General features: G+C 42.6%; 1 protein-coding gene across 1 annotated transcript in view; it reads left to right on the plus strand.

The window, feature by feature from the left end:
* 5-HT2B (5-hydroxytryptamine receptor 2B) overlaps positions 1–24,647 on the plus strand; it is a 53,863-nt gene extending 29,216 nt beyond the window's left edge. The window contains exons 3-7 of the mRNA XM_064698091.1: positions 14,146–14,378; positions 14,439–14,667; positions 17,835–17,976; positions 18,038–18,406; positions 21,881–24,647. Of these exons, the coding sequence (XP_064554161.1) occupies positions 14,146–14,378; positions 14,439–14,667; positions 17,835–17,976; positions 18,038–18,406; positions 21,881–23,264 (2,357 nt within the window). The 3' untranslated portion in view covers positions 23,265–24,647. The remainder of the gene's footprint in view (positions 1–14,145; positions 14,379–14,438; positions 14,668–17,834; positions 17,977–18,037; positions 18,407–21,880) is intronic.
* The last annotated feature ends 2,265 nt before the right edge of the window (positions 24,648–26,912 follow it).

Here is a 26,912-nt window from a genome sequence, read left to right on the forward strand (position 1 = left end):
TAGCTGCTTTGCGAGCTAAATTGAGCACAAAAGGCCACAGACACAAGTCAATTAAGCTAAGTACATAATTTGATTTCGAACAATTGGATAAGAAGAAAACACGCGCAAAAGCATCTCTGGAAATGGAAAACCTGTTCGCCAAACAAAAAGGGTTTTGCAGCTTTCACATTTTATCCACTTGCAACAAAAAAAACTCTTGAGTTTTTATAAGCAAAAACAGTTTCAGACGCAAGCCGGCTAAAAGTTTGGATTTCTATACCCATAGAAAATGGGCTTTGTGCAAACATATGTTATGCATAGATTTCTGAATGTACAAGAGCTAGAAACTTGAATGTTGACATATGTATTCTGTATTTTATAACACAACTCGAATATTTTAAGAGTTTTATACATTAACCTTGATTTTGTAGGTTCTCTCATAGTAAAAATATCTCGCTTCTCAGATGCCTCTCCCAATACCCGTGAAAGTTAAACTTAGTTTTATAGGTGGATTGAGGGTATCTCCCAGTCGGAGTCTCTCGGCTAGAGCAACCTGGCTGGGTTAAGAACCTGCAATATAAAATATAAATAAAATATTTAAAAATATATACAACGGTATAAAATATGCTAAGCAGCAGATATCGAGCTCGACAGTAGTTGCAAGCCATGAAGTATACGCCATGCGGGCCAAACAAATTGTCGCATAGAAAATGCTCCTTCAGCCTTGGCCCCGGCAACACTTAAGTGACAGGATATTAAATGATAACAGGCAACAGCAACAGCAAAGCGCTAAGCCAAATGTATAGAAAACTTCAGTGCCTGCCCGGCCAAGCAAAACAGCAGCAAACAAGATTACAACGAAGCAACCTGGCGAGGACTCAGCAAGTGGAGCTCGGTGCTCGAAGTGGAGCTGGGGGGCAACGCCAATGTCAGCTTTGACAATTTAACGCTACTAATTGAGAGTCATGGCGGCGATAATTCCAATTTGTGCACGTTTTCTGCGGGCATTGCTCAAAGTGATTGTTAAATATTTATAAGCAGTCTCTGAAAAATCCAGCGCCAATCCCAAACTTCAATGCCAAAAGAACGTGACTGGCATCGTGTTTTGGCTACATACTATTATATTTTTATGTCAGCGTGTTGGGCTGTCTATAATTATTTATGGCAGGCCAATTCGCGGCGCACAGCATCCAACAGCTGAGCCAAGGGCATTACGCATACGCCGTGTGTGCCGCTCCCAGCACGTGCAGCTGGTTTGTGGTAGCGATGTTTGCTAAGGTCGAGCTGCTTGTTGACAGTTGTCGGGCTTGTCACACAAATGTGCTTCGAGCACACTCACTTGTTTTTCCTGGTTGGTTGTCGCCTGACCGACCCACTAAACAGAGCTGGACGCAAATACACTATGACATTTCATTTGAATTTTTCCAGCGTGGGCGTTGCTTAAAGTGAAATATGACTTGACAACGGCGCATTGTTTGTTGTTGTTGCTGCTCCTATGCTAACTAGCTGAAGCCTTACATAGTCCTGCTTTCATCTTTTTTTTTTGGCGCCACGTCGTTAATCAACTCAAAGAGTGAAACTGGACGCGTGCTGTCAGTGTCAAAGTCTGATAAATGAAGTGCGCATTGCGGTATCCACGCTTAGCTTAACGCGCCAACTATTTCGGCTATAATGCCTAGAAATTCCTCTAGGATTGATCGACTGGGGCTGCAAGAGTTAAGCTTAAGCTCTGCTGTAGCTGAGCTTTGATTATGATGTGCGCATATCGATTTTTACTTTAGTTTTCAATTTCATATATTTTTTTTTGAAAGTCTTGATAAAGGCTGACAGCTCTGTTTAAATTTCAAAAATTAAGTCTGGCAACGCCAGAGTTCTTAAACACTTCAATATGGCTGCTTGAAGCTTTAAACTATTTCACACTTTGCAACACTTGGTGCTTGAATTGCAGTTAATATGGTTAATTAGTAGACCCTGCACGAATTGTTATTTAACAGCAATCAATGCAACAACAATTTACTCAGAAAGCTGAGCAACGTATGATTTTGCTTCCATTATTAATTTGCTGACTATTTCTACAGAATTTATTTGCTCATTAGCTGCAGTCGAAAGACACTTTTCAACAGAGTATAATTAAAAATTTACAAATGAGTGACCAAACCTGAGCAGGGATTCCAGTAATTGTCTAAAACACAGAAATTGTAACCATGCATATGCACATGCTAAATACGCTTGAATTGCCCTTTGACTTCAAGCTATAGGGTTGCCACCTTGTTCTTACTTTCAAAGTGTGCCCCTTTCTTCGCAGTTAATATGGTTAATTAGTAAACGCTGCACGAATTGTTATTTAACAGCAATCAATGCAACAACACTTCACTCAGAAAGCTGAGCAACGTATGATTTTGCTTCCATTATTAATTTGCTGACTATTTCTACAGAATTTATTTGCTCATTAGCTGCAGTCGAAAGACACTTTTCAACAGAATATAATTATATATTCACAAATGAGTGACCAAACCTGAGCAGGGATTCGAGTAATTGTATAGTTGTAAATAGTAACCATGCAACTGCGAGTATTTTTGCTGAATTAATATCTGTCCTAGTTTGTCATATGAGGACTCTCGGTGCTTCCAATTACTGCACGAACAAATGCAATTTTCATTTAATTAAATGGTACACAGCACATGGCCAGGGCTGACGGCAATCCCGTACTCGCCCCGTACTCGCCCCGCCCCGTTCCGCCTCATTGTAGCTTGTTTGTTTTGCAAATTTTTGGACTTTCATTAAAATGGTAACACAAGCAGTTGAGCAAACAACAACAGAAGCGGACAAGATGGATACAAATGTTGGTACACATGAATAGACGTGCATATTATAATGTAATCAAATTTTGAGGTTATGTCTGCCCGATTGTGAGGTTATGTTTCGTGTGTAGTTTTGAAGCGTAAAATTTAATTTTCGCTTTGATTTGCTTGCTTAACCGAAAGCACGTCCGCATTTCGGGCTTCAATTCGGTTTTCAGTTTCTAAATAAACAGACGGACAAAAGTAAACATGGAAATTGACACGTGCCGCAAATGTTGGACATATTTTCAGTGAGAATTGTGTACACTAAGCAGAACTCAGGTATTTATAGCGCATTGAACTTTGCCGTTAAAAGTTTTCCTGTTTTTAAAATTAGATTTCCATTTGAAGTATCGTCCATAATGTCGAATTTGTTAGGAAAAGCAGCGCGTCTTAGTCAAATGTCTGTGCATGTCTCAAAGCAATTACTGTATTTATAGCCTGTATTAGGTTGAATGAGGTTTGAATTATGCATAAATCCCAATACTCACAGCCAGGCAGACAAAGTTTCGTCAGCCTGGGCTTATTATGTTCCATAAATTTATACGGTCTATTTTGAAGTGACCCCCAAGACGTGGCCAAGTATTCTGGCATTAGGTCGTAACTTTCACATGGCTAACACATGTTGGCAGTTGCAAGCCGAAAAGGCTGTCAACTAATGCAATTGCAATGCTCCCCCCCCCCCCCCCCCCCTTCCCTCACGCTCTGTGCGTGCTTATTGTGCAAATTATGCGAAAAGTTTCGTTTGTGCACACAAAAGTATTTGAAAGCCTGCACTTCAGTTGCAGCCAGCATTTGGCCAACTGCAAAGCATTTTGTGGCTTTCGAGTCGACAGTCAAATATTCAAATTTCTGTTGCTGCCCAAAAGCCAAAGGCGGCAGGCATGTTGCAACATTCCACAGAGGCGCAAGAGTGACAACATATACACATGACAAGGCCCTGTCTAAAGGCACCAGGATAGGACTAGTTATTCTGGGTTCCAAGGATGTGCGATATATCTCATACAACAACTCAATTTCCTGTCGATCTTTCCCATGTTTCGTATAAAAAAAATTTTATTTTAACCCATTTTTTTTTTGCCGCAGCTGTGAAGCAAAAATAAATTGTTGTTGGTTCGGTTCAAGGCTATAACTATCTATATTCTATATCTATCTATTTATATTCTCAGCAATTACATTATGTATGTCATTATGTATGTCTCCTTCACTGCATTGTACATTTCTTGATGAGCTTTGCCAAGCTGCCACAAGCTTGTCTCAGACTAAACTTTAAATAAAATCTGGTTATATTCAGCTTTAAATTATGCTTGGTAAATATAGTAGTGCGCAGAGCGGTTCAATAATTTGCAATGAAAAACTAAAGAATGCTGAATAGCATATTTCTCAAGGGAGGAGCAGCAGGACCCAACGCATGGGCACAAGCATAAAGATAAATTATGTCTGGGCTGCAGAAGTGAACCGGATATGGGTTTTGTCATGTATTGCTAACATATTTCGGCTATTTGCCGTTGCCGTTGCCGTTGCCGCTGCCGTTGTCATCCGGGCTCGTCGATGTTTGGTAATTTTATTTTATTACATAAAAAAAAGAAAAAGGAAAACTCGTTTGGGCTCGTCTCGTCTCGTTGTATCCTGGGACAAACGAGCGAACGAGCCTTTTATGCTCATAAAGAAAAGTTTGTAATATCTTTGCATGTCCTGTTATATGACTCTCATTATTGTTGTTGTTGGTGTTGTTGTTGTTGCTGTTGTTATTTCTCTGCTTGTTGTTATCCCAACAATTTGTAACAGGCAGAAATGAACTAAATGAACTACGTTTATACGTTGGGCACGATCCTTATAAAACCTTGCGGTTAGCTCCAACTATTGATGGCTCGTCTACTGGGGTATTATATGAAATGCCTTTTAACTGGTCAAAATGAGAACCCTTTCGCATTTGCAATGCCTTTGTTGACACTTCAAACATTTTATTTCCGATTCAACACTTAAATATACGCATTTGGGAATTTTGTATTTATTGAATAAATAACGTTTTATTCTTGTTAACATTTCTAAATCGTTTAGATCAAGTTGTTAACGGAATTACTAAATGTGGTCTCTTTCTTGATGGGATTTATTCTCCTTCATATTTAAATAACCGTTTTATGTGTTCTCATTTATTTGCAAGCTAAAAAATACCAGATTCCTGTTAAGTATATTTATTTAAGACAATTTTGCAACACTTTTAGGCAAAAGTTTATCGCTGCAAAAATCCTCTCAACACAATTGCCCAAGTTCGTCGCTTGTGACTTCAACTTTTGCGTGCGCCTAAAAGATGCAACAAAAATTTGCTGTAATTTGCAGCGTGGCGCAAAAGTTTTTGCAACAGTTGCCAGAAGAAAGAAGTAGAAGAAATGTAATGCTGAGTGCTCATCAATAAGTTGGAGGCCGCTTATAGTCAACGGTGTTTGATAGTTGGAGCGGGGAGCGGGGAGGGGGCAATGCCCTAACGGCCTGGCTATTTAAACAAAAGTTGCAATAACTTTGCAATTGCTGCAAGAACAAAGCGAGACGCGAAGGTATCATAAGTGCTTTGTAATCCATTTGAAAACTTTGCCAGCAGCTCACACACAAAAATAAGAAAATGCTCTTGTAATAGACAAACAATGAGCCTGAATAAAACGTTTAGAGCGCGTGTAATGTGGCAACGGTACCAAAGCAATTTGTGTAAGCTACCAGCTGGCAGAAACTTGAATGGACTTGTTAAGATATAGACGAGTGCTTAAGTTAATGACAGAGCGTCAAATATTATGTAGGGGAAGGGGGCTAAGGTGGGAGGAAGCTGTAACCCAAATCAGAATCAGAATCAGATGAGAATCCTCCTTCCCAATTGCTGTCAGATCAAAAGTTGAGTCGATAATGTGCGAGCAGCAAGAGACAGAGAGAGAGAGAGAGAGGGCGGGCGGGCGGTCGGGTGGTCGGGCGCAGACACCAACCGGCTAGGTGTTCGTATTAAGCGAAGCGTAAACAATGCAAAAATAAAGCAATGAAAAATGCTGTGTAAATATTAAAAGGTACATTGATATAAAGCTCGGCCGCGCCACAAGTGAGCTGACCGTGTGGTAGGGAGGGGAGGCATAAGGAGAGCAAGAATTGTGGCTTACAACAGCGTTAATAAATTTCAAGTTAACCAAACGAAGTGAAAATGCGCTACTTTTTCAGAAATATTTTATACATAACGAAAATTATCTAGGCTGTAAACTGAGGTTAATCAAGAATTCATTTCCCATAAATAGTGTGGGACGAAAGGCAAGAAGAAGCACAATCGGCACACTCCCGACTAGAGCAAATTCACAGAATATTCCTGAAAATTCCCCTCTAAGAATTATTCAGTTGAATTAAATGTTTCACGAACATAAAATTTGGACTTAAGCGGTTTAATTTCTTGCACTCAGATCTTAAGCCAAAGCCAGTGTTGCAAACAGCAATGCGAAAGTTTAAAATTAAAGAGTATTAACATCTATAGAAAGAGAGACGGAAAGAGGAAGAGAGAGAGAGAGAGAGAGAGAGAGAGAAGTAGGGAGTTCCCTAGTGTTTTATGCACTATGCTGATGTGAGTTTTTATTATTCTTTATGTGGCTGTGTCTTTTTCTCACTTTCGCTCTGTGTGTGTGTGTGTGTGTGTGTGTGTGGGTATGTATTTGTGTGGCGCTTAAGTTTGCTGAAGTGTGAAAATAAAGCGCAAAAAGCCGCTCAGCGACCTGCACGCTGACTGTGTGTGTGTACAAGAGAGAGAGAGAGAGAGAGACAGTGGGAGAGAGAGAGAGAAGCATTGAGATAGATTGAGGTTTGGTCGGCTCTTTCTGCTTGCCTTCTCGCCTGCTGCTGTGTTTTTAAATATTCTATGTGATATCCCTTAAAATAAAAATGAATTTATACAAAGGAGAAAAACCTGTTGGCAGTTTAATTGAATTTTTTGGTGTCTGTTTGTTTGAGAGCGTTCCGGAATTCACGAAGGTGAAAAACAGTTTGGTAACAAGGCAAAGTCAAGAAATGACACACACACGCACAGACGCTCCATCAAAATCTGTTTACTAAACGCGTTGAGCTGTGTGCTTATTCGTAATCATGATCCTTAGTCTGCGGCTGCAAGCCAAGACTTCCAAGTCCATTTATTAAAAAGGCCAAAGCTCAACTATAAACTCACACACACACACACGCACGCACGCACACACACACACATGAATACACTTTGCGTTGTACTAAATTTGAGCATTGGGGAAGCTATTAACATGCATATGATAGACACTTCCGCACAAGTGGCAGGAGGCGCACGAGGACATGAGCTCAAAGCCAAAGCGGAACATGCGGTGACTACGTGCATCAACCAGGACAGGACGCGTACAACAACAGCACACACACACACACGCACACACACACACGTACACACAACCACACGTGCAAACACACGTGTTGGTTATTCTTTCGAGTGGCTAAGACAAATATGTGAGAGAATGAAGCATTTAAGATACTGCGGGCGTGTCACATACCCTGTAATTTTCGGGCAAAGAAAATTTACTTTTATATAACTTTCAGCTAAAACCCGGCTTTGCTCGGCTAAACATGTTTGATGCCAATTGAACGAAAATTGACCTTTCACAGTGTCAATTCCCACAATTTCCACCGAAGAACGTGAATAGCATGAAACTTTCTTTAGGAAAACTTTGCAAAATACAATATCGAATTCAAATAAGAATTTAATTAATAAGAAACTAATTAATTGATACAAGCGATTTTCATCAGCTTTCTGGACAACCAAGACGAATTTTCCAAAATCCCTTCTCAGTGTTCATAAAAGGCATCTCGAATAAACCATTCAACTTGCCCATTCAACTAGCTCAATCAAACAGGCCTTCAATCAATCAATTATAAGAACGATACAGTTTGCTTGTTTGATGTTCGACGTCTGAAACGACCCTTTGTCACTGAAATATTAATGAGTATACGAACTTGGGTCGAGCTGTTGTTAGTTTCTGCTTCGGCCTGCGCTAGTTCTTGGGCCATTGTGTTGTAGCTGTGGCCTTTAACTTGCTTTATCCTTTTGACGGGTTAATCATCGCCGTCCTCATCAACATAATCATCTTCATCATCATCATCATCCGCAGCAAATGGACGGCAAATCAAATAAATAACTGTAGGGTGAAATGTGCCTGCCATGCATAAAGTAAACTATTTAATGGACTTTTGCCGGCGATGGCTGCCATCAGCTGAATGGGTGTTGATGTGTGGCGGGTGGCGGGTAGGAGGGGAGCGGGGGGGTGGCAGGGGAATTACTGGTTCAGGCCATGCGGAAATCGAAAGCTATTAGAAACGAGGCTGCCTGCAGGGAAATGCGGCCGCTCCTTTGGTTAGTTTTGGCCTCGACTCTCGTCTCAATCTACTTTTGCTGCCGCTGCTGCTGCTGCTGCTGTTGCTCCTGCTTGACTTTGAACTCATTTGCTTTTCTTTTCTAATTTCCATTATTTTTTTTCCTGCCATTTTCATGCAAAAATTTCACGCAATTTGACTTTGTGGGCGGGGCTGTAGCGCGGCTGTTGTATCCTCCTTTTATTTCTATTCTTTGGCATTTGACTTTCGATTTCGTTTCAAGTTCTCGACATTCTGTAGCTATATACAGGTGTGCACACACACACACACACACACACACATACATAGGGGGGGCAATAATGCAAATGACTTTGGCTTCCGTATGGAGCCTCTCGTATTGTTGTTGGCCTTTGCCCGCTGTGTCGCTGACACTTTTTACTTTCACTCGCTGCCAGACATAGAGAACCAAATTCGTTAAACGTTTGATGTGAGCCAATGATATCCGCATCGCTTGGCGCTGCCGGGCAGCAGCCCCAAATAACACAGATGAATACCTTACCAATAGGGGCAATAGGCACATAGTAAGAGCTTTTACTTCAATAGATTTGCATTTAGATTCAGAGCTTGTAGCTGATTTACTTATGTAAATGTGATCAAGATTTCGTTTGGGCTCATCTCATCTCTCGGCCCATCAACGCTTCGCAGCACTGACTGCCCCGGCCAGTGTTGCCACCTAGCCACAGGTCACAGTGTGTCGAATATACCGTGATTTCGTGTGACATTTTATTAAATTATCATTACGCCGCATAATTGAGCATAATTGTGCACATGGCGGGTCCTTCCACAGATTGTCCACTCGCTCGCCTCAACATTTTCATTATGGTTTTCCATTAGCATATGGCCAGCCTTTGGAGATTTGCCGCATGGCGACATTTGCCGCCGCTTTTAACGCAAATATTCCACCACAAAAACAGACACACACACACATACTAACACACACACACCTACTACAACAACAACAACTGCTACAATAAACATCAGTTACAACTAGTGGGAACAGCTGCGACAACATTTGAATTCTGATTCTGAGTTGACAGCATTTTTTGCACAATATCCAGCCATACGAGTATCAAACATGTAAGTAAGTGATACAGGCGCGTGTGACCGACTAAGAGATGCCCTCTACGCAGCTACACAACATACATAATTTCTAATAAATTCAACACTTTATGCGTACATATAGACAAGAGCTGTGCTTTTTCTTTCCCATATGATATTCTCACGGCTAAAAGATGACAGGCAAATGGTTGTAAAATCAGGAATGTACCTTTAACAATTTTGAAGCTCTTGAGGATAGTATTCAAAAGCCTCTAGCTTTCAATATGCATGCCTTCTGCCTGTTATAAGCATATTTACACAACTGAATATACCCGGTTTTTTTCCAGTTGAATGGGCACGAGGTCTAAAAATAAAAAGAGGAAACGCCAAGCAAACCCAAATACATCTCATGAGGGTCAGATTTACAAGCGCATAAACACGAATACATATAGCATAACATGTATGTAACTGTTATATATATGTGGGGTGTGTGCGTGTGTGTGTGTGTGAGTCTATGTGCGTGTGTGTGCGTGTGTAAGCGTATGCATATGCATGCAAATATGTCAACGGGGCGCGCGAAATGAAAATGATATTTACATGCAGATGCGCCGAAAGTCACGAAAAAAATATTATATACCTATAAAATGTAACTGTATGAAAAAAAGGTATTCTGCATGCGCATATTCGGAAAACCCAGTGGGGTTTTTCCTTATGCAAACCAAGGAAATGAATGTAGCTGCGTTGCCATTTCATACATTTGCTGACAGCGGAGGTGACAACATGTCAACAAGCGCCGCGGGTACTTAACCTAACACACCCACACACACACACACACACACAGTGAGAGAGTGAGCACGAGAGAGGGAAGCGGTGGGTATACAGAAAGGGGGGGGGGGGGGCGAGAGATAAACAGCAGTTAGGCCATTTATGTGCGAGGCGCGCTTTAAAGCGTAGGCAACACTTTAAATGATTGATTATTAGCCAATGTATGTGTGTCCCTGTATGTGTGTGTGTGTGTGTGTGTTTGTGTGCTGCCACGCGCCATGCACTCTGCCGCCCCGCAGTCTAACATTTCGCAGCTGACAAACGTTTTGTCTGCCAGCTGTCTGTTTAAGCTTTGCCGCGCGACATGAGGCCCCTCCGCCCCATGCTCGAGTCCTGAACCTCCTGAGTAGCTGTCATATGCCAAAGAAATGTGTTTTTTTTCTTTGTGTGTTTTGTGATTTGTTATTGAAAATTGTTATTGTTGCCAATTGAACCGGCGACTGTGCGTGACAGCAACAACAACAACAACAACAAGCTTCGCAAATAAAATGGAGAATATTCGACTTATTCGGCTTATTTGATAATCGCTGTGAATTTTTCGTGGAATATCGCACAACGATTTTTATTTCTATATACGCATTTTTATTTTGCAATTTTGTTATGTTCGCAATGTAAATTTATTTGTCAGCTTTTTTTATTGACACAAACCATTGAGATGTTGAGTTCTACAAGTTGTTTATTCTTGTTGTTGTCGCTTTTTTTATATTTTATTTTTGGCCCCGCTGATTGGGTTTGCGATTTACGATTTGCGCATTTAATTTTATGCCCATTGAACCGTGTCGCAGTTAGATTTCAATCAGAAATTCAAGAGCTGCAAACAGGTAAACAGTATTATAAATAATATGCCAAATAGTTTGGCTAAACAAATTCACAGAGGAGAACCCTTTTAGCCAAGCGCAAACAGTTGGCCCAAATGTGTCTAATTGTTGATGCTCCACAAGAGCGAATAAACGAAATTCGAACTCAAATTGAAATCGATGCCTAGCAACAACAACAACAACAACAACAACACTCATAAATCATTTTTGGCATATTTCCACAGCAACAGCAGGCTTCGTTGTTGCGTCCTCTCGCCGCTTGGAGCGCTGCACGCGCATTGTTTGCCAACGCAGAAAAGTGTTCAAATATTTGTGGTTGTTGTTGTTGTTTCTGTTGTTTTTGCTTTTGTTGTCATACAACAGCTTATGTTGTCATAAGCAGCCAAAATGAAAGAGAATCTGAAGTCTCGTCGACTGAGAAATACGCTATACTAAAAATGCATGCACTAAAACTTTATTCTCTAAAAACTTGTTAGCTTATCGCACGAATGTTATCTAGTTATCGAGACTAGCAGATGGTATTCAAATGTGTACTATGTACCGAATATCAAGGCTATGTTTCGGTTGCATAGAAAAGGTATCTGGGAAGTAAAATATTCTTGATGCTTCAAGGCTGCGTGACAAATTTGATGACTTTGGCGAGGAATATGCCTCGAGATATGTTCAAAAAGTGCAAACAACAAATCGATATATATCGATTTTGTAAAAGAAGGCCGTTTTGCATACCCTGTTTAAGATTAACAACAGCTTGAAGTCCAGTTTTTAGCGCCTACAGCTCGTCTTCCCAATCATAGATGACATCACAGATGGCTCGCCTGGCTTTTGCATAACAACTATAGTTGCAATATACCCATTTTTAATGCATTTGAATGCCTACAGGGTATAGAAGCTAAGCAGCCAGATTTTCATCGTATTTCCGGCATGACTTGAATCTTGGCGCGCCGGTCTGTTAGTTGATTTGATAAATATAAAAGTCATTATTAGGACTGGCCGCCCTCCATTTGACCCACTAAAACTTGCAGCAAATTAAATAAGTTTCAACGCATTTACAAAGTCATTTCGGTTGCCAAGTTTCAACGCCCAGCTTTTAGCTCCTATTTGTGTTTCAGTTTAGTTTTTATGGCCCCCGGCCCCGGCCCCGGCCCGGGCCCGGGCCCGGTCCCCGACCCCAAAGAGTATGCAAAACAAAATAAAACACACAAAAGAAATCAGCTAAAAATTTATTTCGAGCTGAGAACTTTGCGCTTTTGTTTGAAATTTGTTTCGCATTTGTAAGTTGAAATGTTTTTTTGTGAATGAACAAAACACAACACAACTCCGAGCCGCACGAGAGGAAGGGAGGAGGGCAGTCGGAGAAACAAAATAAAAGAGATCGAAACACAAATAAAAGCGTAGCCTAACCCCCAAGTCGCTGGCAGACCTCAGACCTCAGGCATGCAGTTTGACCCTTTTGTATTGTTGTATACCCTACAAATGGGTAAGGAAGGTATAATAGCCCAGGCAGAGAGAAGCTTCTAGGTGCACATAAGGCGAATATAGAAAGACAAGGCACAGACGCAATTATATTTACAAGCTTGAGATGTAGGGTATCTCCCAGTCGGGCACTCGAGACTAGAGCACATTAACTTGTTCGGCTCCGCAACAGGAACAGGAATGGAGGGAAACGAAACTTTGGTAGCATGCGTATCCGTTATAAGTCTTTTACCTTTCGTCGTAGCCCCAGCCACTAAATATATATTTAATTCAAGCTGCTTCCCTTTTGCTTGGCGCTTTAGCAAATTTGTTTTCAATGCTTTTACGTGCCAGCCCACGTACCGGCTTAAAGGGCGTCCCAAATCGATTTAATTGACACTTTAGGCCCGGACATAAATCGTTCGGCTTGCCCTGACGCAATGACCGTATCATTTGTATTTGTAACACCTACACGAGAGGAGCGCGGGTCAAAATGGTTTGCAATTGGAGGGCTTGACAAATGCTGATGGCCCCAGCAACTGGAATTATGAATGTCGTCAGCCAGCAACAGTTGATTGGCAGGCAGTTTGTCATGTTACCCGAGCAATTTGCTATCGAACACCAGGTGAAAGTCGTGCTCTTGATATATGTGTTAGTTACGTTTAGGTGTAAAGTGCCGGGCATTGTCTGAAGGATAAAAGCATGCTAGCCTTTAATTTACTTAAATAAACTCGGCTCAATCAAGCCTAAACACTGCTGTAAGCACTTCAGGCTTTCAATAGGAGAAACTTGCAGAAAACAATCGGAATGCAGGCTGAAGAGTTATTTGTCAACCGCTTAAGATGAAGCTTGGTATTCCAATTATATTTTTACTTGCAACCAAGCTAGTTTAACGTAGTAAATCACCTGTCTGAATGCCTTAAAATGTACTCACATTTCTTGCCTCAAGTCATATATTTCAAAGGCATGCAGGTCCCAGCGTAATCCCATATCAGCAGCAATACAATATTCATGCCCAGTCAAATTCCAGCCACAAATCCTGCACACAAATCTTACAAAATACACACACACACACACTGGAATAACTCAGTGCAGTGCACACACACACACACACACACACCCCTTGCCTGGCACAACACAACTGTACAACACATTACAGCCGGCCATACTTGGCTTTAAGAGCATCTCGCTGAGTTATGACGTCCAACAGCTGCGCAAAACGACTGTCGAAAGGGGGGGAGGGGGGGGCGGGTCGCCGGCCCGGAGGACGCTCATATGAAGGAGCTGCCACAAATATGTTGCATAAGCCACCGGGGAGGACTAGCAGCAGCCGTGGCCATAAGGCCGAAGGCAAAGAGAGGGGAGCACAAAAAGAAATCAAATCAAATGGCCAAGCGACAGTTGGCCGCCTATTTTGGTGGCTAGTTGGAAAATATTGCATTCACTTGGTCCCCTTTTATGCCCTGTAAATATTGGGAATGCCTCAACAGGATTCTCAGGCAGCTTTATTCATTTCCAGTATGTTCAAGGATCTTGATTAAACTGGCAAACTTTCAACAATCCAACGAAAAATGGAATACTTATTTAAATATACATTTTTTATAGCTGTATGGGGTATGTCCTGCGTAGGGTATGTCCTAGTCGTTCACTCTCGACTATTGCCCTCTTCTTTTATTGTTATTTACAAGCAAAGTCCACTTAATAAAAGTCAAAGCGAAACTTATTTATCCTTTTCTCATTCACTCTCTCTTTCGTTCTCTTTCTGTCTCTCTCTCTCTTTCTTTTTGCAGGCCACTTTCCGCTTAGCTCGGAGCACTGCCTGACCTGGATATGCCTGGATGTTCTGTTCTGCACGGCCAGCATTATGCACCTGTGCACCATATCCGTGGATCGCTATCTGTCGCTGCGCTATCCGATGCGCTTTGGCCGCAACAAGACCAGGCGCCGCGTCACCCTCAAGATTGTCTTTGTCTGGCTGCTGAGCATTGCCATGAGCCTGCCGCTCAGCCTTATGTACTCCAAGGTGAGCCTCTGGCCTTTTAGTTTCTTATTGGTTTGTCTAACGAGCTGTTCTTCTTGCCAGGATCACGCCTCGGTGCTGGTGAATGGCACCTGCCAGATACCCGATCCGGTATACAAGCTGGTCGGCTCCATTGTCTGCTTTTACATACCGCTGGGTGTGATGCTGCTCACCTATTGTCTGACTGTGCGCCTCTTGGCCAGACAGCGCCAGAATTTGGGCGGTGGCCAGCCGACGTCAGCGGCCACGCCCGGCTGGGCAAGCGGCTGGCTGGGCCAGGCGCCCGCTTTGGGTAAGTACATATGTATGTCCCACATCCAAGACAGTCAGAGATATTCAGACTTGGTTTTTTAATCATAACTCGATGATCATAAGATCCCTCAGGATATACCTCCATTCCCCCCCAAATTTGAAAGAACTTCTAGTTAGCAAAGTTAGAGCCTTGCCCCTTGGCATATATACACTTTTCTACGCCTTATCATGAAGATCGGACTGTAAACACCGAAGCTATTCAAGAATGTTTGTCCCATACATAGTGTGTATCTGTATTTTGGGATTAAGGCATCTGATAGAGCTGGAAAACATCGATATCTAAAGCCATCGATTTTCTCGATAGTATCGATGTTTTCAAAAAGGATATAATTAGAAGACATTAGTTATATTAACAAGAAACAAATTTATTATTTTCTCTAAACATAAATAACTTTTCCAAAACAAATCATGTGAGATCAGGCTTAGATTAAAATTCGTTTAAGTTTTTGCGATCTGAATTTATTTCACCAGCTTTAATTCGGTGCACATCGTCGTTGTAAGCTCTCGCTATTTACTTGAAAAAAAAAACCATCACATTATTGGCTTATAAGCATGTAGCTTGTGTTAACAATAACTGAACTTTATTACCATCCAATATATAAATGGATTTCGGTCATATCGGCTCGTTTGATTTTTCAAAACATTGTCTTAAAATAATAATAGCATCGGACCGTGATGATTGGAATTTCTGAGATATCTCATTTTCCAAGAAAAGGTCAAAATAAAAATTATTCCATTTTAAATTTGTAAACTTGTCGCTTTCTGTTGCTCAAAAAATGTTTGAGTCAAAAACAACGATGGTTCCAAAAAAAAAATCATCGATAGTTCTCAAAACACCAAATACATCGATATAATCGATAGACCCATCAATTGTTTTCCAGCACTAGTTTCCAGCCATGTTTTAAGGGGATTTCTCGAAATTAATAAAGCAGCAGCATAGTTAAATTATGCAAATTCACCTATTTTGTGATTAAGTCAAGAATGCTTTGTACTTAATTGAATACTCAAGCCTCGAGCTACGCTTTTCGCTCTGTGTATTTGCCCATGCATATTTATGACACTTGCCATGCCCATCGGCAGACAGTTGTCGACATTTAATGTGATTTGCAGGCTGCCAAAACATCATATTAGAAATTTCTGTTGCACTGTCGACTGTCCGTTAAAGTTAACACAAAATGGCAACGGGGAAATGGGGGAGGACAGCAGCAATGCGAAGGCGTGCGAGCTGCCAGGATGCCAGGCCAGGATATGCAAAGGCGTCTAGGCCACAGCAATGCACACAGACAACCATCGACAGGAATTGAGTTTGGGTTTGTGTGCATGTATGTGTGCCTGTGTGTGTGTGTGTGTGTGTGTGTGTGTGTTGATAGCTAATTTCAGTGCTGCTGCCCGCCTAGAGGAGCATCAACTTCAATGTCCTGCAATGTTGCAATGTGAGGCTTGAGTAAATATCGCTTACCAAATGCTGAATAATTTGAAATTGCAAACTGAAATTGATTGCAGAGTCGGGAGCGTGTTTCGAGCGGAACCAATCCCAATACAGATATAGGAATTGTTACCCAGCAGATTATGAACAATATCTGCCTACCAGGAATTTCTCGCCTATTCCCGTTATAGAGAAAGAAGCAATGCTGAAATAAAGCTGTAAATAAAGTGGGACACTACAAAACAGTTCTCTCTCACAACTTAAGCCATTCATTTTGGTTGCCCCTGTACTTGACGTCATCCAAGCGAGCCCCGCAGGAGTTCGAGCACATAATTTGCACCCTCTTAGCGTTCGGCTTAAACGCCACAATAAGAACTGAGTTGCACTCGGAAGCAATAACAATAATCAATAAAATGAAAATCAAAAACTAAGCATATTTAATTGGCTCTCAGCAGTGGCTGCATTGCAGTGGAGTTCCGTGTGCGACTGTGGCGTAGGGCATTTGATAGCTAATCGACAGTACAAAGCGCAAGTCGAGCGCATTGCGACGTTGCCTGAGTGCTGATGCAGCTGTGTGTGTGCTTGTGTGCGTGTGTGTGCACTATGGAACAAATGTAAACCTTTAGTAAATTATCTTTTGTTTCTAAAACAGTTTTCATATATTAACTAGAAGCTACATGTCAGGTTTGGTGACTCTAGCTCTAAAAACCTAAGCGATTTGCTCAAAAAGATGATTTCGATATCGATTTTTATCGATTACTTGGGAGCGGGGCAAGTTATCGATTATTCGGAAAAAAACTCTTACTGCGCAGGCACACAGGAGAACCTAGGTTTCAAATTTCAAGTATCAAGTTCTTGTAGGTTCTGAGATCCTTGCGGACGGACGGACGGACAGACGGACAGATAGACGGACATGGTTAGATCGACTCGTCTGTTGATGCTGATCAAGAATATATATACTTTATGTGGTCGGAGATGCGTCCGTCAGCCTGTTAAATACAATTCAGTATACCCCTTTTACCCATTTTTAATGGGTTCAGGGTATACAAATATTTTAGAACAACATTGTATAAGATAAGTTCTTGATTCTTGGTATACAAACAGAAAATAGCATATTCTAAATATGCAGATAATTTCATACTACAAAGCAAATAATTTTCTGATTCAGCACAATTTCCTGTCTGTAGCACCAATTACAGATGAGCCATATAAAAAATTAAGCGTAGCTAATATTATAATTTAAAAAGTTTTTTTATTGAAAAATAATAATTTAAAATTAATATTTCATTTGTCAAAAATACACCCAATGCAAATGTTAAAAATATGTTAAAAAATGCTGTTGCTGAGCAGCTGTTAGCTTAACAGCTGCTTGCTATGTTAGCTGACTTATGTTAGTTTTTTTAAAAAGGGTGAATATTTATCAGTAAATCTGCATGAAATGCCCACAGTGCTGGGGACGAGTGTGTTATTTTTTGTGCAGTTATTTTAAGCTAAATCTGCTGTAAGGCAACTGAAATTGGCGCAGGCACGTAGCAGGACTTTTCCTTCTCGCTTTCTATGTGTGTGAGTGTGTGTGTGTGTGTGTGTGTGTGTGTGTGTGTGTGTGCACGTGCGAATTTATAAGCGCATTAAGCTGGCTTATTGAGGGCATGTGATTTTTTGTTCGCCCTTCCATATGCTTGACTGCAATTTAATGGTTTTGATTTTATATTTTATTACAGAACGTCGCTGCACTTGGCGGCGACTATTGAAACCGGGGCAGAGCAACGCCTCCTCCTCGGCGCTGCACGCGCACTCGGCAAACTCAACGGACACGGATCTCAGCACGCTCGACAATCATGAGCTCTGGCTGCCCGACTCCAGGTGAGCAGAGCCTCAGCCAAATGTCTCCCGCAGGTATTCAATTTTTACGTTCAACCTTCAGCATACCGGAGCCAACGCCCACCACGATGACGGCGCTGCATCAGTTTGGGGCCGAGATGTTGAAGCTGTCCCGTGGCCTGGAGTCCGTGGCATCGTCCTCAACAACGGGCTCACCCACAAAATCCGAATTCTCAATCTCAAATCATCTGCCCTTCTCCGGCAGCCCCCAGCGCTATGCCACCCAACAGCAGCAGCATCAGCAGCAGTTGCAGTTGCAGCATTCACATGGAGGCAGCTACCTGCAGCCGGCATCGCCGAAGAGCAGGCAGGGCAACACCATGTTGGCGCTGTCCAGCACAACGCTCGGTCTGGAGCGCGAGAGCACGCGCAACTCTTTGGCCAGCAGCCGCATGGGCGAGCAGAGCGACGGGTAAGTGGGCGGGCAAACCTAATTGAAAACTGGCCTAAAGCACAAATTAGGCACAAGGACATTTAATAAATCAAAAAGCACAAATTAGCAAAAGAAACAGTCGATGCGAACGCTCCAAAAGAAAAAACTTGAGCCTCTTCAAGCACAGTTTGACAACGAGGGCTAACAAGCCGAAAACAAACTAGGGGATACCCTGTCAAACGTAACTCTGGAACAAGGACTAATAGTTTTTCTGTGATTGTAGAAAATGGTTTCACTCTTTGTGCTTCGAACCAGCGACCTTTCAAAGAGCATTCACTCTGCAGGGAAAGGCTGAAACTTACATACTTTATAGGATTCTTTCTCTGCCTGTTAGGTGCATTTGCACAACTGCAATATACCCTCTCTTAAATATACTCACACAGGGTATAACATTCTAGCTTACTTTTATAATGTTGCAATTGAAACTTGAAACTCCATTGCCACACAATATGCACACACACACACACACACACACACGCACGCAGAGAGGATGTTTTTAAGGAGCTCTTCAGCTCTTTGGGAAGTACTCCTGTGTGAGCCCTTCGCTGGCCAGGATTCAAGTAAATGCCGCAAGTTCAGGTTTCTATGGCTGACAAAAGGCCAACAACAGCTGCAAACAGTTATGCCACAGAGAAAGGGCGGAGAAGAGAAGAGGAACGGACGAGCGTATTATCCTCGAGCATTTGCCAGTCCTGGCAACCCTCCCTCCCCCCCTCCCCCCCTTGACGTCCCCTCTCGCTTGACCGCATCAAAAGCCAAGGCAAATGTTCAACTCGCACTTATTTAGTTTTTATTTTTTTTTGCCTCTTCTGTTTACATTTTTTTGTGTCTCGTTTATTCTGGTTCGCCTCCTCGGCCCGTTTTCGGCCTTTTGCCTTTTATTGTCCTTCCGCCTTTGAGTTGTTGTGCATTTCTTTGTAATAATTAATTTTTTCGCTTATTTTAAATAAAAAAGGTTCTCAAGTGATTTTAGTCTCGGCATCAGCAGCATTTGCTGTTTTTCCTCAAAATAATTTTCTAATTTTAGTTGACTGGTTTATATTGCCAAGTCAGCAGAAGAAGAGGCTGAAGAAGCGACAGAAACTCAATTAAAAATGTTAATTTAGAAAAAACAAATTAAATTCTTCATTCAAAGATCCGCCACACAGATATTTCGAACGTTTAAATTGAGCCCACGCCAAATGAGTTCAAAGACCAAATTATTCGTTAAAAGCTCAAATAATTTAATTAAGCATTAAACATTTTTTTAATATTCACTTTGCCGCACTTTAAACGATTTCATAAATATTAAAATATTTCAATTTTAAATTCGGTTTGGCTTGAATTAACTTTAATGCCACGCGGGTTCATTTTCAGGCCAATTTTTTGTGCACCTTTTCCATGCTCAGCTTCTGTCTCATGTTTCTGACCGTTTCTCATACCCTGTTGAAATGGCAAAAAGGGTATCATACTCTTTAGCAAATGTTTGTGACAGGCATTCCAAGCCCATGATCAGGTTAGAAAACATAAATTTGAAATGAATATTCTCCCAAACCATACGCAGGTCGAGTATATGATTTCGATAAATATCGATAAATTATCGAATTTGAGATATGATTTGAGGTGTTCGAGCATAGCTTGAAAATTATTAGAGCTCCAAACTTCGTGTGAAGAAGAGGCACAACCGCTGCATAAAGGGCGAAGACGGAACCTATCTTGGCGCTGAGGCCAGGGTATCTCCCAGTCGGGCACTCTTACTTGTTTTTGTGCTGCCTTCATATTCGGCAATTTGTTTGACAGTTGAATGAATTTGCGCAATCAATAAAATGGATTTCGCTTTTTGTGTGCCTTATTTTTTTTAGGAGAAAGGCAGATACTGGGCCCTTTCGCTGCCAAGCTGCCCCAAAGTGGAGCTCGGCAATTGTTTGCACGATTTGTCTGGCAATTCGATCCGAGTCGTGACGAGTTGTCGTATCGGCTTTTAATTGTTTGACTATTTGTCGTCTCATGCATTTTTGACAGCTCCCCGCCTTCTCCGCGAAGGAAGTTAACAAATGATGTTGGCAAATGTTTTTCTTTGGATTGGCTCTGTGCCAGCCATTCTGACTGTATTCTAAATTTAGAATTTTACCCCTCATACCCTTACTTAGGGTACTATGACATGTAGCCGCGATAGGAACAGTTGGTAATAAAAGAAGTTCTTGTAGGAACAAGGAAGATATCCTGATCCTGAATACCATATCGTGCAGCTATTTAGGAAGAATCATTCGAACATTTTTCACACATCTTGAAAGCCGCCAGCCATGTGTCAACAAGGGTATTTAATTTTCGGCGTGCCTAAGATAGCCGTTCCATCATGTTTTTGTATACAAAAGAAAAATGAGGCAACGGGATAATACACAGCCAGCGGATGCGAGCTTTGACTGACGATTTGCCAGTTGGGCCGAGTTGATGAGCTTGGCGGCTGTTTAATTCCTTTGTGACTGAAACAATAATAAGCTCGCCTGGCGGCTGCTTGGCTTTGTTTGGCTTGTGCATAATGAGATGGGCCACCTTTTAGCCCAATGCCACAGCAGCTGCCATTGCATTTCAAATCTCAATTTATGCGCGCGCGTCTCACGCAAAACAAGTCAGACAGCGTCAAGGATGCATAATGAGAGCTGGCAATGCTCTCAACTGGCACAGACACGCGCTTCCCTTGCCCGACGTCTTCATTAGCAGCAAATGATGTTGCGGCTGGTACAACATTTGCATGCAAAACAAATAGCGGCAAGCGAAAAGCTGAAAGCTGAAAGCCAGCCGCAAAAGCCAGCGCAAAAATTCGTGCGCGTTTATTAAAATGAATTCGAAATGAGAAGCGAGCGCAACAATGTTTGCCTTAAGAAAGCAAGAGTGAAAAAGAGAGAGAGAGAGAGTGAGAGAACACAGCAGCAACAACAACAATGCGAACCGCAAAGCGCATTTTGTGGACTTTGTGCGAGTGGCAACTGAAAACAAAAACAAACGAAAAAAGTGTTGCCTACTTTTCTGCGCACACAAAGCCAGCTGACCACAAAGCGTGCGGTTGTGCACGCGCGTGTGTGTGTGTGCGTGCGTGCGTGTGTGTGTGTGTGTGTTTGCGGACAGGCAGCACGCTTTCAGGCAGTCTGTTTGCCAATTGACTGGGCAATTTTAATTAAAAAAAAAGAAATAAATTCCGCCAAAGAGACGTGTGAAACTGGCAATATAGTATATACAATATATTTGAAAGCTCCCACTACAGACAAATTTTGTCGACGCAAGATTTTGAATATTATTGAATGATGAAACTTACAAACAAGAATCGCATATTATTTGCTTGGTTAAGGAGGTTTTTACAGTTCTTATTCAACAATTGCTTTTCAGTTTCTGCTAAGTTGAAAGAATTGATTAACCCTCAATTAAATGCCAATACTTAAATGTCTTCGTTTTATCTCCATCTTCTCTTTCTGGCAGAACGCTCTCCCAGCTGTCGCAAAGGCTGCGCGCCTACAAGAAGCGCAGACGCGCCTCTTCCGCTGCTTCTGGGCGTGAACGCCGCGCTGGCAGCGAGGATGCCGAGGATGAGGATCAGGATACGCTGCGACGACGCAAACGTTACAATAGCTTGCCCAAAAATGCGCTTTACCCGCACCACAAGACGCTGCACGAGAGCCTGGACGGCGATAACAATCAGGTGGAGGCCGACGACGACGACGATGACGAGGAGGAGGAGGACGAGGAGAAACCCTCGAAATCATCGTCCATTAGCAAGGGCTGCCACTCGGACACGGAGCTAGAACCGCAGCCGCAGCCGGGCAAGCTGTGCCATGTGGCAAGCAGTTCCAGTCATGCAACGGATTACCCCCAGCTGCCCCCGGTGTGCACCTGCCCCTACTTTGGCGATCGTCCGCTGCCGAGCTGCGTGAAGACGGCCGAGGTGAAGATCATATCCTCGGCCTTCAAGGTGACCACCACAGCGACGACCACGGCAGTGAGTAGCTCGCCCAGCGAAATGGAGCTACTCCTCTGCAGCGCCAGCAACAACAACAAGAGCGCCCTCACCAGCAGCGTCAGTGCGGGCGCAGGCGGTGCGGGGTCAACAGCTGCAGTTGCAGCAGGAAGTGCATCGGGCAACACGTTGTCGCCGCGCTCGGCGCATCAGCCGCAGGGCAGCTCCCAGAGCGATGGCAGCGGCTACCTGGCCGCACCGGGCACACCCTGTCCCGGACGACGCAAGCTGAGCATCTCGAAGACCGCCTCGGTTGTCACCTGGGATGCGAGTCGGCATCGCCGGCGCGGCAGCAGCTTTGGCGGCGTGCGCACCTCGTTGCTGCTGACGCCCACCAAGACGATGGCCAGTACGACGACGACGACGACAATGACGCCGCTGCGCCGCTCGGCGACGCTGCGCAGCCACCAGAACATGAACTATCAGGGCGGCGGCGGGGAGGGCGGCAAGTCGCGAACGCCCCAATCGTCGCCCTGCCTGCTGCAGCGACAGCAAACGGTGCGTTCGCATCATTCGCGCAACTCCAGCGTCATCTCGAGGAACTCGTCGCGACACGGACGCATAATACGGCTGGAGCAGAAGGCCACCAAGGTGCTGGGCGTGGTCTTCTTCACCTTTGTCATACTCTGGTCGCCGTTCTTTGTGCTCAATCTGTTGCCGACGGTGTGCGCAGAGTGCGAGGAGCGCATCAGCCATTGGGTATTCGACGTGGTCACCTGGCTGGGCTATGCCAGCTCCATGGTGAATCCCATATTCTATACCATATTCAATAAGGTATTCAGGCAGGCCTTCAAGAAGGTGCTGCTCTGCCGCTATTCCAGCAACAGCGCCTGGCGGCCCAGCAGATAGCAGACGCCCGTCAAGCCCGGCAAGCTCAAGACGAATGCCAATCCTCTCAAGCCGCCGCCCATCAAGTGCGCCAGCGTGGACTTTGCCGAGGCCAGGACACTCACACAGCGGCCCGTGTCTGCTCTACACAGGACGCATTCCAACAGCGGCTCAACGGCGAACCTTTAAAGGCGCCAGCTCAAAATTAAACCAATCTGGCCCAGGTGTCCGTGTGGGTGTGGCTTGGGTCTCTAATTAATTTGGAATTCAATTTGCATTGGCATTGAGCACATTTGCCAGGCAAACCGACACCAGACAACTGTTTGTCAAACGCCCGCCCACCCACTCGGACGCGTGCACAGCCCGGCCAGCTTGGCTTATGCGCCACAGGCCACAGAACCTAACATATCGCTCTCTAATTGTGGTTCTCAAGGTGTATTAGGTTCGTCTGGGTATAACCCAAGCCATGGCTCAAGCAGCACCTACGCGCCCGCGCCCGCGCCTGCACCCGTTCCCTGGAATTCCATAATGGGATTCAAACAGAATTTTTGAAGAGCAAAAAAAATTCTTTGAATTCTGCCGAGGTCTGGGAAATTACCGGGCTGCTTATAAGGACGTGCATTTCAATGGAACTAAGATATAGAAACATTTTCCGACCTTGGCAATGGAATATTCAAAATCGGTGAGACTGGTGCTTATGGCTGAACGTATGCATAAAACTAAACATTTCCCAGTCAATGAAACTTGGCAAATACCTGTAAAAATACCTGTGAAAATTTAGTTGATGTTTACGCCAGTTGCCGTTGTTGTTGCCATCAATTCGATTAAACAAATTGCAATCAATGAAAGCTGAGCTTTCGTTTATTTGTTTATTTGGCTATTTTCGCAATTATGCGTTTAATTTATGCCAATTTTCGGGCCGCAAATGCGAGAAACATGCCAAATTCAACACGTACGCAAAGTCTATGAAAATGTTTGCCCTTGTTGTTGTTGTGGCTGTTGTTGTTGCTGCTATTGAACAGATTGCTATTTTTATTTGAAAAGTTGATTCATTTGGTTTTATTTCTGTGGCAAAATGAAAAATTTTTTCAGCTGGTCACGTAAAAGGCGCCCGGCGCGCCTCAGGGGGCGGCGCTTGGGGGCAGAAACAGCTGCTTGCAACACCAACACCGAAAGCAACAACAATAAGCAGAGCCATAATGAAAGCTATTTGGCTCAAAAAGTTTCACTGAGGGCCAAGTTTAAAGCGTAATTTTGTGATGTGGCTACAAAGTAAGCGACAAATACGCACAGGGCCAGGTTTGCAGCAGCAGGAGCAGGAGCAGGAGCAGGTAATGGTGCCATTAGTAGCACCTACTCCTAAGAGCCTGAAACATTTTTAGTGCTTTTTTCTCTGAGTGGGCGAAGGACGAGGGGTGGGTTGGGGGTGGGGGGATGCAGGGGTTTCTGACAAATTCTCAATAGACAACGCGACATTTGAAAATTTATGGCCATTTGATGGCCGGCGGATATATACTTTTGTTCACTTCATTGACGCTCCGTCGGCTAGCCGGAGGGGTCGTTGATAGGCTGCTTCCAAGTGTCACACGGCGTTGAAACTTCATTGAACTTTAATAGCCTGGCCGCGGGGCAATCGAGGCAATCGGGGCGAGCCACAAGAGAAACCAGCTTCAACTGGCAGCAACTTCCGTTTCCGCTCGCCGCCCGCCATATTGGCCAACATATGCTGCGCGCTTAGTCAAAGAAAAACTTGTACTTTGTGAAATATCCACTCACTGAGTCTTTAAATATTTCATGATTTTATATACTTTTATTTCTTCTTTGGATCGTATTTCTTCAATTATACCAGAAGAGTTAGATGGAAATCCATGTTTCGTTGGGAAAAACTAAATAGATAATTCAAATACAATTGACATTAAGCTAAGTAAAAGAAGAAAAAATAAATAAAACGAAACGAATTTAAACTTCATATTTGTCGACAGCAAATGTCAACAAATTAAATTGAATTTAGTTCTCTGCAGAATTTAATTATTGTGTACATAGAATACTAAATAAATAGCAACTGTGCTTAGTTTACGTATCAAATAGTTTAAGACAAAAAGGGGGAAGCATTGTCACAAAACGCTTTTACCAATAGCTATGCTAAGCTAAATGCATTCACACAGATGTATTTCCGCTCAGCACTGTATTTGAGTATAATTAGAGGAATTAGTTTAACAGTACGTAGATGTGCAGTAGGCACTGTAAATGTTAGCTATAGAAAACTGTTAGTCAACACTTGTTGTACATATACCATACACAATAAATCCCATGGGGCACATTTCCTAGACATACATATATATATATATAACCCAGCCAGCTATGATCTGATTAGATTAAAATTAGTTTAGCCAATGAACGATGGAAACCAACTATCACAGTACTCGGAGTGCTAGTAGAACCCAAACTTTAGGTTTCCCCAACAAAATGAAAAAAAACAAAATAATAAAGTAATCAAAGTAATCGAATTTAAAAACCAGAAAAAGCTCATACGAAACGCTATTCACAAGTATTAAAATCCAAAAGCAAACGAAATCCCAGCCTAGTTAAGATCCCAAATGACATATCTCTGTGCGTTGATGTTGTTTACAGAATGTATAGATAATAATACTACGAGTACACATAAATGAATAGTTGTTAGTCTTAAGTGCAACCAAGTCAAAGACACTGGAACATAAATATTAATATGGAAATATGTAAAACATATATTAGCGATAATGTTAAATGCTTAACTAAATGTAAACTCGTGTGTGCTTGAAGAGCCTTTCTGATTTCTATTAAATGTGCATTCAATCGAACAATCACTCACATCTTTTATTCATACACGAATGTATTTATGTATATATTTAAATGTCTGTATTCTGTATTTTCCGACGAATATAAAACTGCACTCAAATCGTATTGTCGAGCGTCGAGTGCTGCTAATGGCAGCCCCCACTGGCCACGCCCCACTCCCCACGCCCAGCCAATCAAATATTTTCCATTGTCGTCAGCCATTTAGAATTCCGCTCAATTAAACAACAATCGAGAATGTCAACGCTTTGTTTAGCCCACAGAACTGAATGGAGAAATAAATACAAATAATTGGCAATATACGATTGAGCTTATATAATGGCAAAGTTGTTCCACTGTGCTATTAACAATAAATAGTTTGTGGCTTAATTCCTCAATTTATTTACAAATGCATATTAATTTAAAGTGTTCTCGTTTTCAGCTTTTGCAATTAACGACATTTGATCTTGGCTTTATTTTAGCAGCGCAGCAAATGTGACCAGATTTAGGCGTCCCAATAATGCATAAAATACTAAAACTAGCTAAACTATGATAGCTCGCCATTCGGAACTTTACAACACTGTGCAAATTGAAAAAGGAACTTTTCCCAGCAGCAGCTTCACTTGGAACAACGGGAAGAGATAAATGGTTATATTTAATCTATTACGACACTTTAATCGTCTTACTTTTCAACTTACCTTGATACATTTTCAATTGCACCTCCCACAGATTACGCAAACGCCCCGCAGTCGACTGCAGCAGCTAACACCAAATAAAAAATGACGTTGTGGAAAGTTAACTCCGTTTACAGCTGCTGCTGCTGTTGCTGCTGCTGCTGCTGCTGCTGCAGAGGATCAT

Source organism: Drosophila montana, unplaced genomic scaffold (assembly GCF_035044405.1).
Source record: "Drosophila montana isolate Dmon_TW-CO22-7 unplaced genomic scaffold, ASM3504440v1 contig_1505_1, whole genome shotgun sequence".
NCBI classification, from domain to species: domain Eukaryota; kingdom Metazoa; phylum Arthropoda; class Insecta; order Diptera; family Drosophilidae; genus Drosophila; species Drosophila montana.